The 20,186-nt window shown below is 43.6% G+C and overlaps 1 protein-coding gene across 2 annotated transcripts in view; it reads left to right on the forward strand.

The window, feature by feature from the left end:
* Positions 1-19,852, forward strand: part of LOC140197384 (complement C3-like) — a 72,324-nt gene extending 52,472 nt beyond the window's left edge. Inside the window, exons 15-21 of one of the 2 annotated variants that reach the window (XM_072257342.1) lie at positions 5,808-5,937; positions 7,028-7,069; positions 9,657-9,710; positions 10,956-11,031; positions 14,459-14,526; positions 16,729-16,834; positions 19,675-19,852. In XM_072257342.1, the coding sequence (XP_072113443.1) occupies positions 5,808-5,937; positions 7,028-7,069; positions 9,657-9,710; positions 10,956-11,031; positions 14,459-14,526; positions 16,729-16,834; positions 19,675-19,678 (480 nt within the window). In that variant the 3' untranslated portion in view covers positions 19,679-19,852. Of the gene's footprint in view, positions 1-5,807; positions 5,938-7,027; positions 7,070-9,656; positions 9,717-10,955; positions 11,032-14,458; positions 14,527-16,728; positions 16,835-19,674 lie in introns of both variants that reach the window. The other variant, XM_072257341.1, reaches the window with a different exon arrangement.
* The last annotated feature ends 334 nt before the right edge of the window (positions 19,853-20,186 follow it).

The raw sequence follows: 20,186 nt of genomic DNA on the forward strand, positions 1-20,186 counted from the left end.
GGCTTTTGGCATCCTGGCATTCATAAATCAAAGTATTGAGTATAGGAGTTGGGATGTTATGGGGAGGTTGTATAAGACATTGGTGAGGCCAAATTTGGAGTATTGTGCGCAGTGCTGGTCACCTAACTGTAAGAAGGATATCAGTAAGATTGAACGAGTGCCGAGAAGATTTACTAGGATGTTGCCGGGTCTTCAGGAGTTGAGTTACAGGGTAGGATTGAACAGGTTAGGACTTTATTCCTTGGAGCATAGAAGAATGAGGGGGGATTTGATCGAGGTTTACAAAATTATGAGGTGTATAGACAGAGTAAATGTGAATAGACTCTTTCCACTTAGATTAGGAGAGATAAATATGAGAGGACATGGTTTTAGAGTGAAAGGGGGAAGGTTTAGGGGGAACATTAGGGGGAACTTCTTCACTCAGAGAGTGGTGGGAGTGTGGAACGAGCTGCCACCTGACGTGGTGAATGCGGGCTCACTCTCAAGTTTTAAGAATAATTTGGATAGGTACATGGATGGGAGAGGTCTGGAGGGTCATGGACTAGGTGCAGGTCAATGGGACTAGCGGAATAATGTTTCGGCATAGACTAGAAGGGCCGAAAGGCCTGTTTTCTGTGCTGCAGTGTTCTATGGTTCTATGGTTCTAGGTGATAGACAATTTCAGACATTCTCTATTCACTGAAAGAAAAAAAAGTCAACACATCTCGGTTTCTAATGACCAATCTCTAATCTTGTAGCTATGTCCCCTTGTTCGAGACTCTGCCATTGCTGGAGACACCACAGCATATACTCTGTCAACAGATACAAAATACTGGAGGAACTCTGCAGGTCAGACAGCATCCATGGAGGGAAATAAACAGATGACCCGTTGGCCCTGAGGCATCGAATTTTATTTCCCTATATGCTGATGCTATCTGATCTGTTGAGAGCCTCCAGCATTTTGCCTGTGTTTCCCAAGATTTCCAGCAAAATCTCTTGTGCTCTGACAAATCTACTCGAACCTAAGCTCCAAACTCATAGGACAATGCTCTCATCCCATGAATTGACTTGGTGAATCTCTTTTGGACTACTTCCAATGCAACTGTAGGGCAGGGAACCCTTGAGTTACAAGAGCTAATTAACTTAAAGTTGTGAGCAAGTAACATCATTGCTCTCGTCATGACCTGACAAGCCCTCAGTACCATTCCTCCACGTAACTCTGCTCTTTTCACACATCATCAAGCCTCCACTCAAACAATCTGACCTTTAATGCTGTTTCCTTGCCCATCAATCCATTGGAAACACTCACACCCCTCCTTTCATGAACCCCTTGTAGGTTTTTCCCAGTGGCTCCAGTTTCCTCCCACATCTGAGTTGGTGGGGCAACTGGCCTCTGTCAATTACCCCTAGTGTAGGGAGGATCACAGGAAAAATTGGGAGGGGGCTGTGAACCAGGAACCCTAGTTACTGTGTCACCACACCGCTACAATCAGTTGGTAAAATTATCTTGTGCTAAGAGGAGTTTAGAACATCAAGAGATATAAAGCGTACAAGTTCCCGAGAGAGCAGGAAAGAGTAGGAAGTGAGAATATGTTGAAGAGCCTCCATCTCAGCCTTGTTCCTGGGGTTAGAACTCAATGGGGGCAAGTGGGAGTGCAGTTTAAACCAGACAAGTGTGGTGTTACACTTACTGAGGGGGAAGTATACAGTTCATGGCAGGACCTTCAGGAGCACTGATGGAGAGAGGGATTGGGGTGCAAGTCTATAGCTCTTTGAAAGTGATAACACAGGTAGTTAGAGTGTAAAGATGCACACGGCATGCTTTCCGTCATCAGTCAAGGTGTTGTGTATAAACAGCAGAATGAGAAGTTATGTTTCAGTTGTATAAAACTTTGATAAGGCCATATTTGCCATAGTTCTGGTTGCCACATTACAGGAAGGGTGAGGAGGCTTTGGAGAGAGTGCAGAAGAGGTTCTCCAGGATGTTGCCTGGATGAGAGATTATTTGCTATAAAGAGAAAATTAACTACAAATTTGGAGTTTTCCTCTGGAGCGTTGGTGGTTGTGGGGTGACTCAAGAGAAGTTTATAATGAGATATGGATAGGGCGGATAGAGTCCTTTCCCTGGGTGAAATGTCATAGCTTTCAGGTGAGAGAGGGAGCACAGTGGTGTGGTGGCTAGCATAAAGCTTTACAGTGTCTGTGATCAGGATTGCCGTTGTCTCTAAGGAGTTTGTACATTCTCCCCATGACCACGTGGATTTCCTCCGGGTGTTCCAGTTTCCTCCCACATTCAAAAGCTGCATTAACAAGGGTTCATTGGTGCCAGAAGCACTGCAAGGCTTGTAGTTTGTTCCCAGCACATCTTTGAACTGTTGATCGTTCACATAAGTTTCACGTTTCAGAATCAGAACCTCGTTTAATATCACCGGCACATATCCATAAGACCATAAGACCATAAGACAAAGGCGCAGAAGTCGGCCATTCGGCCCATCGAGTCTGCTCTGCCATTTTATCATGAGCTGATCCATTCTCCCATTTAGTCCCACAATAGTTGTGACATTTGTCATTATGTGGCCGCAGAACATTGCAATACATAATAATAAAGACTGTAAATTTCACTATGGAGTACATATATATATTTAAAAAGTTAAATTAAGTAAGTAGTGCAAAAAGAAAAAAAAAGTAGTGAGGTAGTGTTCATGGGTTCAATGGCCATTCGGACATCTGGGGAAGAATCATTGACTGTGTGCCTTTAGGCTCCTGTACCTCCTTCCTGATGGTGGTAATGAGGCAATATTATTTTACACAGAGAATGGTAGGTGCCTGGAACATACTGCAAGGGAAGTGCTGGACAGATTTGATAGAAATGTTTAAGAAATATTTAGACAGAGACAGGGTGGATAGGCTGATAGGATTAATTTAATTTGACATCATGGTCTGCACAGACATGATGGGCCAAAGGGCCTGTTCCTGTGCTACACTATTCTGTGTAAGACTGAGATCTCTTACCCTATCTCTGTGTTGGAGGACACTACAAATCACGTCCACAAGCCTATTAGCACAGGAATGTGAGTTCCAATCCCTCTATGGCAAATAGGAATTTTAAATCAGAAATTAAAAAGATTGTATCTTGAAATAGTTAACTGGCTTAAAAAACCTAACAAGTCCTTCAGGAAAGGAAATTTGGTGTTTTTACTGATCAGCCCACTGCATATCTCCACTCCCTTGATAGTTGTCTGAGATCGAAGCCACTCATTCATGCGAAATCCCTGCCATTAACAGCACCTTTCACTGGCTCTGTGAAACAATCTTCCTCATGTCACTCTTTGTCCTCCTGCCTGTCAACTTCAACTTGCACCCTCCAGTTCAGGAATAACAACCAGGCACCCAGCAAAGTTTGAGGAGTTTGTGATAAAGGTTCCAAAGTTCTTTTGTTATCAAAGTATTCAACTCTGAAATTCTTTCCCTCCAGAGCTAAAAAAGAAAAGAATAGAAGCATGAGCATCGACCCCCAAATCCCCCTCCCTGCACCAAAAAAATAAACAGGCACATCAACCCCCAAATCCCTCCTCCCCACTCAAAAAAAGATGAGAATGATCAGGTAAAAAACACAGAATATATAAAAAAAAGACTGAAAAACAATTCATAGTCCAAGTCCACATCCAAAAAGCAGAAAATCTGGGTACCATTCTCTGGGCACAGCAGCCGGCCTTTCCCTCTCCAGCAGAGTGATCCCACCAGCGATCAAAAGGCAGCAGAGCGATCCCACCAGTGATCAAAAGGCAGTGTCCCCTCTCCAGTAGCAGAGCGATCCCACCAGTGATCAAAAGGCAGCAGAGTGATCCCACCAGTGATCAAAAGGCAGTCTCCCATCTCTGGTAGCAGAGCAATCCCACCAGGGATGTTAATTAGTTCACAAACAAGAGATGGAGATGCTGGAAATCCAAGCAACAGACGCAAAATGCTGGAGGAACTCAGCAGGCCAGGCAGCATCCATGGAAAAATGGGGAAAATATTCCAGTGTCCAGATGTGCAAAGCTGATAGAGACCCAGCCACACAGACTCAACCATGTAATTGCTGCCAAAAGTGTGTGTACTAAATACTGACTTGAAAGGGGTGAATACTTATGCATTCAATTATTTTGTGTTTTATATTTGAACTTAATTTAGATCACTTTGTAGAGATTTGTTTTCACTTTGACACGAAAGTCTCTTTTTGTTGATCAATGTCATAAAAAGCTAAATTAAATCCACTGTGATTCAATGTTGTAAAAAAAATAAACCATAAAAACTTCCAAAGTGGGTGAATACATTTTATAGGCACTGTATACCTTAAGGCCTTATGGCCTTATGGTTATGGTCCTTGGTACACCACTCACAGCCGCAGATGAAAGGACTAGTTCTCCTGTCTATTACACATATCGAGTACTTTCGCACCACATACCCGATCACACCATGTAACCTATGTGATCGAGCTGTTTACCATGTTCTTAATTATCCACCTGCTTTTGTGAAACTGGAGGCATGTTATGGTAATGTTTGCTTGTTATAAAACCCAGCATGTCCTGAATGACCACAAGGACATGTAAGATTTTTCAATAAGCTGACATTACCACACCATTGTAACAATATAGGCTGCATATATCACAAAGGTTTAATAAAATAAAGTCAGATATAGTGCCTTGGAACAAGTATTCATCCCCCAACCCTCTGTTCACATAAAAGAGTATTATAATCAGGGATTTTGGTCGATTTAACATTTATTTGTGAATCACGTACTCCTTTTTTCACAGTACAGCCCAAAAAACAGGGAGGATTGTAAACATGAAAACCAAAAATCAAGAAACTGAAATGTCAGCAGTTCAGAAATATTCATCCCCCTTTTCTCAGTACTTAGTTGAACCACGTCTCACAGCTGTTACAGCTGGTAGTCTTCTTGGATCAGTCTCTATTAGCTTTGCACCACGTGATGGAACAAGATTTGCTCATTCTTCTTTGCAAAATTGCTCAAGCTGTGCCAGGTTAGGTGGACAGCAATCTCAAGGTCTTGCCAGAGGTGTCTGATCAGGTTAAAGTCAGGATTCCGAGTGGGCCACTCAAGGACATCAATTCTCTTCTTTTGAAACCACACCATGGTTGCTCTGACAGTCTGCTTTGATGAACTTCCTTCCCAGTTTAAACTTTCTGGCAGCAGCTCGCAGGTTTTTATCCAGCATCTCCCTCTATTTAGCAGCATTCATCTTCCCACTAATCCTGACTGGATATCCAGTCCCTGCTGCAGAAAAGCATCCCCATTGCATGATGCTATCTCCACTGTACTTTACAATAGGGATGGTGTCATATGGATAATTTGCGGTATTAAATTAATGCCACACATGCCACTTAGTGTTGAAACCAAGAAGTTTCACTTTTGTCTCATCTGGAAGACCTTCTTCACATCTTTAGATCTATCAACCTCTGCCTTAAGTAAACTCAATTACTTTGCCTCTACAGCTGCCTGTGGCAACAAGTTCCACAGATTCACCATTTTTTAACTTTTTGTAAATTGTTGACAGGTTTTGGAATTTTTCTTTTGATTTCCCATGATGCACAATGTTTTGTAGGTTAGAAAAGGAGACAGCAAAATGAAAACAATTGTGGGGGCTGAATACTTTTTCAAGGCACTGTATATGATATTATTACTTTAGATGGATTGCACAGTTCTTGTCCTCCATGTTATCCAAAAGGAGGAAAGGGTCGTGTTAAACTCTCCTGTGTGGAGAAAGTGTTCTATATCTTGCCAAAGTGTCCTCTGTGTGAAACTCTCAACTTGTTATTTGGTTCAGGTGTTTGAAGACCTGGACTCCACTGATATCGGTTTATCATCTGGAAGCGGGAACAACACCTCCAGTGTCTTCAGGGATTCCGGACTATTCTTCTTCTCTGATTTAATGAAACCACCTTCTGAGTCACCTAGTAAGTGAAAGTAAATGCCTCAACAGATTGTCAATGGAAGTGACACCAAAGTGACTGGGGAATGAATTGTTAATGATATTTCCATTGCTAATTGTAACCAGATACACATTGTTAATCACATTTTTAACAAATCCACCCGGTAAGAGTAATGTCACCAAAATGAAAATAAAATATTGTACATGTGGAAAATCTGGAATCAATACACAAAATTGGAAAGGTGACCACTAGAACCTGACAGCCCGGAAGTTATGGTACAACTTTGTAATGCATTGGTCAAGCCACAGCTGAATTGGTAAAACAGAGAAACTGACTAGTTAGTTGTTGGGAAGTTGGATTAATATAGATAAATATCTGATGCTTTATCCACAGTATGCCTCGCTGCCTTGATAAAGCAGCCAACCTAATCAAAGACCCTCCCACTCTAGATACTCTCTCCTCTCCCACTACCATCAGGTAGAAGATGCAAAAGCCTGAAAGCATGTACTACCAAGCTCAAGGACAGCTTCCACCGTGCGGTTGAACTGTTGGACAATCCTCTAATGTGATAAGATGGACTCTTGACCTTATTCTGATCTTGTATCTGCAATGCACTTCCTCTGTAGCTGTTACACTTTATTCTGCATTCTGTTATCGTTTTGTCTTGGTCTACCTCAATGTACTGTGTAATCATTTGATTTAGGGGCAGAATGCAGGACAAGGTTTTCACTATACCATGGTAATAATAAACTAATTCCAATTCAGATTGATATTCCAGTGGACAGCACAGACATGGTGGGCTGAAGGGCCTGTTTCTATGCTGTACAAATCTATAAAGTCATTTTAGAGATATTGCACGGACACAGACTATTTTATGTCCATGCTAACTATCAAGCTCCCATTTGTACTAATCCTACATTGACCTCTTTTTATTCTCCCACATTCCCATCAACTCCCTCCAGACTCTACCCCTCGCCTACACACAGAAAAGACACTGAAACTCTCCAAATTACTAAATTAGCTTTTGTAGTGAGTAGTTCGGGGTAGAAATTCTCGATTAGAAATCAGAAATAGTTCTGACGCAGATTACTAATTAATGCTTCTTTCCTTCCAGTCAACCAGCCAAAAGGGATGTGGGAGCTTCCACCAAGAAATGGTAAGTTGTAAAACAAGTGGGGCATTCCATTGAAAGCGAAAGGAAAGAAGATTGGCTGTTTTGCCCTGATGATGAATATTATTGTGTTTGGAAGTGTTCACTTCTCCTTGGCTGGGAGAGAGCATAGTAGAAAGATTGACAGAGACTAAAATGTCCTGTCTTTTTTTGTGTGGACTTTTTTCTCCAGGGTCTGAGAAAGAAAGAAAGGCTTTTCTTTATTCCATGAAATTATGAGAGGCATAGAAAATGTAGAAGGAAATAGTCTTCTCCCCGGTGTAAGGGAGTCCATACTATGGGACAGAGATTTAGGGTGAGAGGTGGAAACTTTAAAAGTGACCTGAGGGTCAACTTTTCCATGCAGATGGTGGTCAGTATATGGAACGAGCTGGCAGAGGAGGCACGTGAGGCAGGTACAACAGTATCAATTAAGAAACACTTGGATAGGTATATGGAGGGGTGGGGCTTAGAGGGATATGGGCTAAATGCATGGATCTCGGACTAGCTGGGTAAGCCCCATGGTCAGCATGGACTGGTTGGGCCAATGGGCTCTTACCCATGCTGTCTTACTCTATGACTATGAGGCTTGGAACATTTAAAGCCAATTCAGAATGTTTCCATGTGTAAACTGCGATCCAATGCAGGAAATGCTACAGAGTATGAGCATTCAGGGACACACCAAGATTCTACAGTACACAGAATAACAGGGCTGTTTATGGCAAATTAGATTCCTTCAGGTTGTCATGGCCTGGGGTGGAAATGGGGATAAGTTCCCACTAACAATTAGACGCTCCCAATGGTGTGCATCTCAAATAGCCTCTGACAACCAAGTCCTTCACATGTGGCTTAGCTACTAAGCCCAGCAGAACTGTTTCTACTGACAGAAGGGGCAATGATGGTGCTTTAAAGCTCATCGGCTGTGGTTGGTAGCTCACCTAGGAGAAGGAAAGCTCTGACCTCAAATACTCGCTGCCTAGCAGTTATACCCACTCAAGGGGATGTGTTTGGACTAAACCCTGAGGAAAAATCCAGAGCTGGAGGCTGTCCTATGTTGTGTATAACACTGACTGGCAACTCCTGCTATGCTGCTGGTACAAACTGTATCAGTCTCTGCCGTTCCTTTGGATTCATCAGCTGTGTGGAGAGGGGGAGCCTGCTGCATGGGCAGCAGCCTGAACTGCCCTGGCTTACCTTTCACATAGATGGCCAGGACGCAACATCCATGCTCAACCCTGGCCAATGGAGGGCCTTAAACCTTTATGCCAAATTGGATCCCAAATTAATTTAGTGATAGGAGGCAGAGGATGAGAGAGGAGGGTTGTTCACGTGACTGGAAGACTGTGATCTCTTGTGTACCTCAGGGATCGGAACTGGGACCCTTTCTGTTTGTTACTGATGGTGCTTTTAACAAACTGGATATTAATGTAGGAGCTATAGTTAGTAAGATGCAGATGCCGTAAAAATTATTGGTGCTGTAAGTAATGCGTTACGGCAATGTTATTGTCCTCAGCACAGGTACAGGGAGGTACAGCCACAATGAAAAGTTTGTTTGGAGCAGTATCACAGGTACATATCAGATGACCTGCCCTGAGCTCAGCACATAGCTATAATCATAGGGAATGTGCACCAGCATCTTTACATTCTCAGGAGATTAAGGAGGTTCACTTTGTCACCAAGCACACTAACAAGGTTATAGAGGTGTACTGTTGAAAGTGTCCTAACCAGCTACATCAGGTTCTGATTGAGCAATTCAAATTTGCACTAATGTAAAAAGCTGTGGAGAGTGGTGGACTCTGCCCAATACATCACGGGAAAATCCCTTCCTTACATCGGAAGTCTACTCAGGAGGCACTGCCTCAAGAAGGCAGCAACTTTCTTCACAGATTCCCCACCACTCAGGCGCCTGTCTTATCTTACTAGGAAACCATTCCATAGTTTTATAACAGCAGGATAGAAGCAGAGCTTGGTGGCACACGTCTTCACACTTCTGTGCCTTCTGGAGGAGGGGGAAGAGAGGACGTCTGAGGTGGGTGGTCACGGAAGCTATGGATCAAAATGCTGGAATATTAATCTGGCTGTAACTGGAGTATAGTGTTGGCACATTATAGTTGGGAGGTTACAGCACTGATGAGAGTGCAGAAGAGATTCACCAGGATGTTACCTGAGATGAAGTGTTTCTGTTATGAGGAAGGATTGGTTTGATTCCTTAGAGTGGAGGCCGAGGGAGGAGTACAAAGTTATGAGGGCACAGAAAGAGTGAATAGTGCAAAACTTTTCCTGTTATCATATGTTTCCACAAATTTCTTGCAAAGTGGAAGGAGGTCCATCAGCTCATCGGATTGAAGCAATTTCATTCCCCTGTCAATTTTCTCTGTAAGGTGCAAACTCCACTCTGACAAGACCAGAGGTCGAGGTTGACCTGGGAATCTGGGAGCTGTGGGGTAGATGTTCCATCAGCTGTTCACTCTGCAACAGCACCTTCTGATCCTTTCTGACAGGGTTCTGTGTGACTGGCACCAGGCTGAAGTGAACTGAGAGACTAGTTGTAAGTAAGGACAATATACTCATGTCCAACGTCTCTTATTCCCAGGCAGAGGACATGGGCTGGTGACTATCAGATGGAGAAGCACAGAAGCACACAGAGGTGATGGTAATGTTGAATAAACATGTTGTAAAACATGTTCTGCCACTGATCTTTCTCTATATTTCTCTAAAAATTTGCTTAGTTGTGTAGAAGATGATGCTATACCCAGGGGAAAGCAATCTGGAAGAAAATGAAATTCTTATTTTTATTTATTTGTTTAATTTACAGATACAGCACAGACTCTTTTGACCCAATGAGCAGTGCCACCCAGCAAACCCCCTATTTAACACTAGCCTAATCACAGGACAGTTTACAATGACCAATTAACCAGTAACCGGTACGTCTTTGGACTGTGGGAGGACACTGGAGCACCCAGAGGAAACCCACACGGTCACATGGAGAACATACAAACTCTGTACAGATGGCGCCAGAATTGAACTCCATACGCCGGCTATCAAGCTGTAATAGTGTCATGCTAGCCACTACACTACTGCGGCGCCCAACTTAGTGGACCTTGAGGAGACCATTTAGCCCATCAAGTCTGTGCCAGCTCTCAAGGCAATCCCATCAGTTTCATTCCTCACTTATTTCACGGTGTCTTACTTTCCTCTCACATTCTCACCAAGTCCCCAGACTTCGAACCATCACCACACACTGAGGGAAATTTACACTGGGAAAGTAACCAAACAATATTCACGTTTTTGGGATGTGATCATTTCCAGGATATTCCTCCCCATTCTGCACTAATGATTGTAAAGGGGTTCTCGGTACTGTGCCCCATCTTCCCTTCTTCACTGCAACACTGGAGGAGGCTTTTCAGCCCATCATCTTCAGGCTATTGCTACCTGTTGCATCACGCCTCTCCTTGTTTCCATGTCGTCCTGCCAATCAATTGCCCCCTACACCAGATTCTACCGCTCACCCACACCAGGGGCCATTGGCCAAGCTCCGTGTCTTTGAGATATGCGAAGAAACCCATTTTGCCACAATGCAAACTCCACACACAGATAGTGCCGAAGGTCGGTATTGAACCTGGCTTTCTGGAGCTGGAAGGCAGCAGCTCCACTGACTGTATCACTGTGCTGTCCCTCAGTTGAAGGGTCCTGTCAGTTCCTCCCAGTTTGTAAGTGAGTGGTAAAATCAAAGGGGGGAGTTGAAAGAATGGACGACAAGGAATATTAATGCAGGAACTCAGCAGAGACTCAATGGGTGACGGGGAGTAGGTGTAGAAGAATTTATGCAGAGTCAGTGGAGGCTGAACGTCAGTTGCTTTTCCATTCTCTCTGTTTTCTCCCCACTACATAGCTGACTCTGTGCAGCCGACCTGTGATGGATGCTCAATGTGGAGGGTGGATGTAAATACAGGAAACAATACCTTCAGGTACAGTAGAATCATAGCGTCATACAATATGGAAATTGGTCCCTTGGCCCAACTGGTAAATGGTAAAAACAATATTATCCCCTCAAGTTCTTAGAGTACTATGGCTCAGGAGGCTCGTCAGTCCATCTCGTCCATGCCAGCCTAATTTTTTCCCTAATTTCATCTACCTACCCAAACAATATCTGTCCAAACCCTCCATCCCATCTTAACCATGAACCTATCCAAACCTCTGTTGAACGTTACCACTGAACTGACTTATTCCACACTCACTTTCCCTTTAAATATTTTACCTTTCACTATAAACCTATGTCATCCGGATTTAATCTCAACCAATTTGAGGAGTAACAGTCTTTACCCTCATAATTTTGCGTATCTCTGTAGGATCTCTCCTCATTCTCCTGTAGTCCAGCAAATGAAGTCCTAACTTACTCAATCTTTCCCTAGAACTCAGCTCCGCAAGTCTAGGCAACGTCCTTTGCAAATTTTCTCTGCACTTTTTCAAGTTTATTGATATCTTTCCTGTAGGTAGGTGACCAGAACTGCTCACAATGCTCCAAATTCGGCCTCACCGACGTCTTGTTCAACTTCATCGTGACATCCCAACTCCTGTACTCAGTGCCCTGATTTATAAAGGCCAATGTCCCAAAGCTCTTTACAACCCTAGCTAGCTGTGGTGCCACTCCCAGGGAATTGTGGATGTATATTCCCAAGTTTACTTACCTTTGGATTTCCAGCACCTGCAGATTTTCTTGTGTTTACCCTTTATTCCACTCTATTATTTTTTATAAAATCTTTCCCCTCTCACTCTTATCCTATACCCTTGAGTTCTTGATGCCCCAGCCACTGGAAAAAGACTAAGTGCACATGAATCTCATGATTTTATTTACCTCAATAACGTCAGCCCTTAACATCCTTTGTTTGACGTCAGGCAGCATCTGTAGGTGAGAATGGATCATAGGGGAGGAAAGATTATCCTGGGTACATGGGACTGCAGAGTTGTTCTTACAGTCAGATCTGTCATGAACTTATTGAATTACACAGCAAGTGATGGAGGCCCACTTTTGCTCTTCCATCTTGTGCCTGTACGTCTGAAAGAGTCCACGGCAGGGTGCAGGGATGTGCATACAAGCAACATAAGCAGCCCAACGGCCAGGCCATGCTCTCCTCTTGGAGGAAGGTACAGGAGCCTCAGGACTCACACCACCAGGTTCAGGAAAAATTATTGCCCCTCAACCATCAGGCTCTTGAACCAAAGGGGGTAACTTCACTCAGCTTCATTATGGTGACATATACGTACTTTGACAATAAATTTACTTTGAGCTTTCAAACAGAATCAACGAGCTGTATCCTAGCGTAAGTTTGAGACTGCCTCTGGAACTCTCACTTCTGCAGTCAGAGACTCTCACCTGATTCAAAAGGGCATCAAGGATACTGGTGTCCGAGAAGAGCAGGGTGAGCTCTCCGGTAGTACTCACACCTACGGTGATGAAATGCTTTGAGAGGTTAGTCACGGCTTGACTTAACTTCTATCTGAGCAGGGATCTGGACTCACTGCAGTTCGCCCACCACCACAACGGTTTAGAGTGGGCACAATGGAGGACCTGAACGGTGGCTGCTGTTTACTGATTATTGCTCAGGATTCAACACCATCATCACATCAGTACTGATCGACTTTCCAGGATTATTGCTGCAGACCATGGTCCTGCTTAAAGCAACACGACATACTCAGGTTATCACGAACTTGAAAGGCAGGGCAAGACTGAGGGGTTGACACAGAAAAATGCTGGAGGAACTCAACAGTTCTGGCAGCATATATGGAGGGAAAACAACAGTTGAAATTTCAGCACGCAAACACAAGGAAATCTGCAGATGCTCACCATCCCTTCTTTCAGTTAGTCCTGACGAAGGGTCTCGGCCCGAAACTTCAGCTGTACTTCTTCCTATAGATGTGGCCCGACCTTCTGCATTCCACCAGCATTTTGTGTGTGTTGCTTGAAATTTCAGACCAAGACCATTCAACAGGACTTTAAAGGAAGGAGAAAGAAGCCAGAATAAGGGAAGAGAGTGGAGAGGGGAAGAGCACAAGCTGGCAGGAGATAGGTGGGACGTAGTGAGTGGGAAGGTGGATGGCTGGGGGAGAAGGGATGGAAGGGTATGATGGGAGAAGCTGAACAGCACTGAAACAGGCCCACCAGCCCATCTACTCGGTGCTAATCCCATTGAGCTGCATCTGACCTGAGCCCTTCATACCCCTCCCTATCCATGTACTTATCCAAATTCCAGGTAAATGTTGAAATTGAACACACATCCATCATTTATGCTGGCAGATTGTTCCACATTCCCACCACCTTTTGAAAGAAGTTGTTCCTTCTTATGTTTCCCTTCAATATTTCACCTTTTACCCTCAACCCATGACCTCTAGCTCAAGTGTCGCCCAACCTCAGTGGAAAAAGCATGCTTGCATTTACCCTATCTATACCACTTTTATACGCATCGATCAAATCTCCCTTCATTCTCCTATCTTCCAAGGAAGAAGGTTCTACTCTTTTCAAACTATCTCTCTAACTCAGGTCCTCAAGTTCCAGCAATGCTTGTAATTTTTTCCTGTGCACATTTAGATTTTTGAGATCTTTCCAACTGGTCGGTGGCCAGATTTCACACAATACTCCAAATTAGGCCTCGCCAACACCTTATACAACTTCAACATAACTTCTCAACTCCTGTACTCAATAGTGTGATTTATGAAGCCTAATGTGCCAAAAGCTCTCACTTATGATCCAATCTACAAGTGATGTAACCTTCAAAGAATTATGAATCTGTATACCCATATCCCTCTGTTCTAGCACACTCCACACTGCCCTGTTGTTCACTGTGTCAGTCCTACCTTGGTTTGTCTTCCCACAGTGAAACACCTCACACTTGTCTGCATTAAATTCCATCTGCCATTTTTTCAACCCATTTTTCCAGCTGGTCCAGATCCCACTGCAAGCTTTAATAGCCTTCTTCACTATCCACTATGTCCCCAAATTTTGCTGTCATAGGTGAAAGATATAAAGGGCTGAAGATGGGATCTGATACAAGAGGACAGCGGAACATGGAATAAATGGAAGGAGGTGGGGAAACAGAGGGAGGCAATGGGCAGGTTAGAATGGCAGGAGAGGGGAAGAAAAGGCTTCTGCTCCCTTTTTTTCCAGATCCATTGAACAGTCTCAGCCCAAAATATCAACTGCTCATTTCCCTCAATAGATGCTGCCTGATCTGCTGACTCCCTTTAGCATTTTGTGTGTTGCTCAAGATTTCTAGCATCCGCAGAATTTCTTGTGTCACTGAGGAGCCAACTGGTCTGACTCCATCTTCTGATTCAGATGTCTCTCCATGCAACTATGCACTCTAACTTTGGTTGTTGTTTCACTGTTCGTCCCTGCAGGTTAGTGCCTGACATGCATCCACCCGAATCTTGGGAGGTCCAAGCCCTCAGTATATCTGAGAAGGATGGTGAGTCAACTCGGTTGTCGTGGATGTATGAATGGGTGATTGGATTAGCTCCAGTTAAAGTCAAGGAACCATTGCTCCTGTCTGTTGGTGCTACCACAGATAAATAACCAGGAAATAGAGTAAAAAGTAAAAACCAGGCTTGAAAATCTAAAATAAAAACTGAAAAGATTGGAAACAACTCAGCAGGTTTGACAGCCACTGTGGAGAGAGAAGCAGAGTTAATGTTTCTGGTGAAGGCACTTAACAAAGCCATAAGATATAGGAGCAGAATTAAGCCATTCAGCCCATTAATCTGCTCCAGCATTCCATCATGGTAGATTTTTTTATCAACTCCGTTCTCTAGTTTTCTCCATGTCAGCATTAACCCCTTACCAATCAAGGGCCTATCAATCTCTCCCTTAAATGCACCCAATGACTTGGCCTTCACAGCCCTCTGTGGCAATGAATTCCACAGAATTAACACCCCCGGCTGAAGAAATTCCTTTCTACCTCAGCTCCAAAGGGATATTGCTTTATTCTGAGACTGCTGCCTCAGATCTTTGACTCTCCCATTAGTGGAAACATCCTTTTCACATCCACTGTATGCAGCCCTTTCAGTATGTCTGGTAGGTTTCAGTGAGATCACCCCTCATCCTTCTGAACTCCAAACACAGAGACATTAAACACTCTTCATATATTAAGCCTTTCATTCCTGCATCATTCTTTTGAACCAGCTCTGGACTCCCTGTAAAGTCATCATATCCTTCCTTGGAAATGGGATCCAGAATTGCTCACAATATTCCAAATGCATTCTAACCAATGATTTTCAAAATCCTCAGTAGTACAACTGATTTTATATTCTAGTCCTATCAAAATGAATTCTAACATTGAATTTAACTTCTATGCTACTGACTCAAGAGCTGAGAAAGAGACAAAACTGTTCAGTTTTCCTCAGAAATGTGTAGAATTAGTGAGAAGTGTGATCGACAATATGATCTTGACCAACTTGAGCAGAAGGCTAGAGAATAGCTTATGGAATCTAATTCTAATTGGTGAATTAAACCAGGGCAGGATTTACACAGTGATTAGAAGAGTCCTGTGGATGTAGAATGAAGAAACCCAGGTATATAATTCTCTGAAAGAGATGTCACAAGCAGACAAGGTGTCAAAGAAGGCATTCGGCATGCTCACCTTCATTGGTTAGTGCACTGAATACAAGAGTTGTGAACATCACATTATATCTGTACCCTGTGCCAAAGTGTTGGGGAAACCACAATTGGAGTATTACATGTAGTTCTGGTTTTCCAGTTACATTAAACTGTGGAAAAAAATTCCAGGGCTGGAGGGCCTGAACTATAAGAAACTGGATAGGCTGGGGTGTAGGAAGCTGAGGGGAGACCTCATCAAAGTTTATAAAATCATGAGAGGTGTTGATAATATGAATGCTTACAGCTTTTTTTCCAGGGTAGTGGAGTCTAAAACTAGAGGGGATAGGTTTAAGGTGAGAGGGGACATATTTAAAATGGACCAGAGTTGTAGCCTTTTCACGCAGAGGGTGGTGGGTATATGGGATGAGCTGCCAGAGGTGGTGGTAGAGACAGTTACTACAACAATGTTTAAATGTGATTAGGACCGCTATTGGGATAGGAAAGATTTAGAAGGACATGGGCCAAACAGGATGAGGTGGGACTGGTTCAAGCGGATATCTTGCTCAGCATGGATGAGCTGGGCCGAACAGCTCTGTGGCTTATGACCAAACTATGTCCAGAGTTCCAGAGGTGGTGGTGTGGGGGGAATGGCCGATGGGGTAGTGATGGGTCACCATCAGGTTCAAAGACTGCTTCTCTCCCACTGTTAGAACATCCGTGCACAGTCCTTTGGTATGGTAAGGTGGATTCTTGACCTTACTCTCTACCTTGTCATAGCTCTTGTACGGTATTATCTGCCTGCAATGCCCTTCCTCTGTAACTGTAATACTTTATTTTGACTTACATCGTTGTTGTTCCCCTACAGTCCCAATAGTGAAATGGTCAATATGGTGGGCATGCAAAGCAATGTTCACTGTTCCTCAACAGATGAACCGGTCTACCAGTTACCATTGAAACATATTTGCGAACCTTCCCCTTGGTGGAAGGCAGGTTTCTCACTTCACAGACGCCACTAACCTTCAACATTTTCCACTCCTGCCCTGTGTGCTCACCCTGCTTTGTCTGCTTGTTGAAGGGCTGTGTCTCGCGAGGCATGTGCTGGTTCAAAGAGAGAACATGGTCCCAATCCAAAGCTGTACCAACGCTGGAGAGTGCGACAAACCACGAGGAATCCATCTCAGGTACAGACCAAGTGCCAGGAAATGGGATTAGTAGAGATGGTACTTGAAGTTGGCATGGACTTCGTGGGTCAAAGGGCCTGTTTCTTTGGGACTTTGTGACTACGATCAGTCTCAGTGGGTTGTTGGGTGGAAGATGTCACAGAGATAAGGAGGGAAATTAAATTTAAAGTTGAGGCGTTAGTGGTCAGTGATCACCTTGGGAGCTGCTACTAACGCTGAGCTAATCTCGGAGAGGAGGTGGGCGGGGCAGGTATGGAAGGAAATGGGAGGGAGGTTGGAGATGGCAGAATGGAAAGGAGGGAAGGGAAGGAGCAAAGACTTGGAGAGAAGGGAAGGGTTGGAGATAATCCTAAGACCATAAGATGTAGGAGCAGAAGCAGGCCATTCGGCCCATCGAGTCGCTCCGCCATTCAATCATGAGCTAATCCAATTCTTACAGTTATCCACTCTCCTCTGCCTTCTCCCCATACCTTTTGATGCCCTGGCTAATCAAGAACCTATCTATCGCTGCCTTAAATGCACCCAATGACTTGGCCTCCACAGCCGCTCACAGTAACAAATTCCACAGATTTACCACCCTCTGACGAAAGTAATTTCTCCGCATCTCTGTTCTGAATGGACATCCTTCAATCCTGAAGTCGTGCCCTCTTGTTCTAGACTCCCCTACCATGGGAAATAACTTTGCCATATCTAATCAGTTCAGGCCTTTTAACATTTGGAATGTTTCTATGAGATCCCCCCTCATTCTCCTGAACTCCAGGGAATACAGCCCAAGAGCTGCCAGATGTTCCTCATACGGTAACCCTCTCATTCCTGGAATCATTCTTGTGAATCTTCTCTGAACCCTCTCCAATATCAGTATATCCTTTCGAAAATAATAAGTCCAAAACTGCAAAATCCAAGTCTGGTTTCACGAGTGCCTTGAAGAGCCTCAACATCACATCCCTGCTCTTATATTCTATACTTCCAGAGATGAATGCCAACGTTGCATTCACCTTCTTCACAACAGACTCAGCCTGGAGGTTAACCTTTAGAGTATCCTGCACAAGTCCCTTTGCATCTCTGCATTTTGAATTCTCTCCCCATCTAAATAATACTCTGCCCATTTATTTCTTCTACCAAAATGCATGACCATACACTTTCCAACATTCTATTTAATTTGCCATTCTTTTCCCATTCCCCTAAACTATCTAAGTCTCTCTGCAGGCTCTCAACACTACCTGCTCTTCCACCTATCTTTGTATCATCGGCAAATTTAGCCACAAATCCATTAATCCCATAGTTCAAATCATTGACAAACACTGTAAAAAGCAGCGATCCCAACAGCGACCCCTGTTGAACTCCACTGGTAACCGGCAGCCAGCCAAAACAGGATCTCTTTTTCCCACTCTCTGTTTTGTGCCGATCAGCCAATGCTCCACCTGCACTAGTAACTCCCTTATATTTCCATGGGCCTTATCTTGCTAAGCAGCCTCATGTGCGGCACCTCGTCAAAGGCCTTTTGAAAATCCAAGTACACCACGTCTACTACATCTCCTTTGTCTACCCTGCTTGTAATTCACTCAAAAAATTACAGTAGGTTATTCAGGCAGGATTTTCCTTTCATAAAACTATGCTGGTTTTGGCCTATCTTGTCATGTGCCTCCAGGTACTCCGTAATCTCATCCTTAACAATCGATTCCAACAACTTCCCAACCACTGGTGTCAGGTTAACAGGTCTACATTTTCCTTTCTGCTGTTTCCCACCCTTCTAAATTAGCAGAATAACATTTGCAATTTTCTAGTCATCCGGAACAATGCCAGAATCTATCGATTCCTGAGAGATCATTGTTAATGCCTCCACAATATATCCAGTTATTTCCTTCAGAATCTGAGGGTGTATTCCATCAGGTCCAGGAAATTTATCCACCCTCAGACCATTAAGCTTCCTGAGCACCTTCTCAGTCGTAATTTTCACTGCACATACTTCACTTCCCTGACACTCTTGAATGTCCGGTATAATGCAGATGTCTTCCACTGTGAAGACTGATGCAAAATACGCATTCAGTTCCTCTGTCATCTCTGCGTCTCTCATTACAATATCTCCAGCATCATTTTCTATTGGTCCTATATCTACCCTCAACTCTCTTTTACCTTTTATATACTTAAAATACTTTTAGTATCTTTGATATTAGTCGCCAGCTTCCTTTCATAATTCATGTTTTCCTTTCTAATGACCATAGTTTCATTCTGCAAGTTTTTGAAAGTTTCCCAATCCCCTATCTTCCTACTAGCTTTGGCTTCCTTGTATGCCCTCTCTTTAGCTTTTATTTTGGCTCTGACTTCACTTGTCAGCCACAGTAGTGTCTGTCTTCCATTCAAAAATTTCTTCTTATTCGGAATATATCTGTCTTGCACTTCCCTTATTTTTCGCAGAAACTCCAGCCGTCGCTGCTCTGCTGTCCTTCCTGCTAGTGTCTCTCTCTCCTTCTCAAATTTCAAAGTGAGCTCGATCATATTATGATCTCCGTTCTCCAAGGGTTCCTCAACCTTAAGCTCGCTTATCACCTCTGGATCATTGTACAACACCCAATCCAGCATGGTCGACCCCCGAGTGGGCTCAACAACAAGCTGTTCTAAAAAGCTATCCCTTAGACATTCTATGAATTCTCTCTCTCGAGGTCCAGTACTGGCCTAGTTTTCCCAATCCACTTTCATGTTAAAATCCCCAATGATTATCTTGACATTGCTCTTCTGACATGCCTTTTCTGTCTCCTGCTGTAATTTGTAGTTCACATTCTGGCTGTTGTTTCTCCTGTTGCTTGTTACACCATTGATGGTGTCTCTGATCTCCATTCCAGGTAAAAGTCTTTAGCTGGTCTGACTTGACAGATGAAGATGCAAAACAAAGATGTCCCACCGTGCAGTCGGTGAGGTCTCCAGAAGGGCCGAGTTTCCTGGGTGGCTGGCTACTTTGATGGCACGGGGAATGCATTCACATCATGCTGTAATCAAATAAAGTCAGACATGACATCCAAACCGAGCTTCTGTTAAGTGCTTCAATCCAAGTCCCAAGCCAAGTCAGTAACTCTCAAACCAGAGCACTGCAGCCTTTGGTTCCCTTTCCCTGGGGAAAAGGTCTGCATTCAGTTTGGAGCACTTCCGGCCTTAAGAGCATAAGATATAGGCTCCAGTGGATTTAAACTAGATACAAGGGGGAAGGGGGACAAGAGTGTAGGAACAGATGTAGGGAAGAAGGAAGAAAAAGAAAATAGTAAAGTTGTTTGCACCGTTAGTGATAAACAGAGAATAAGAGGTGGAAAATTTCTTAAATGCATTTATTTTAATGCTAGGAGCACTATAAGAAAAGTGG

The sequence above is a fragment of the Mobula birostris genome, chromosome 5 (genome assembly GCF_030028105.1).
Source record: "Mobula birostris isolate sMobBir1 chromosome 5, sMobBir1.hap1, whole genome shotgun sequence".
Lineage (NCBI taxonomy): Eukaryota > Metazoa > Chordata > Chondrichthyes > Myliobatiformes > Myliobatidae > Mobula > Mobula birostris.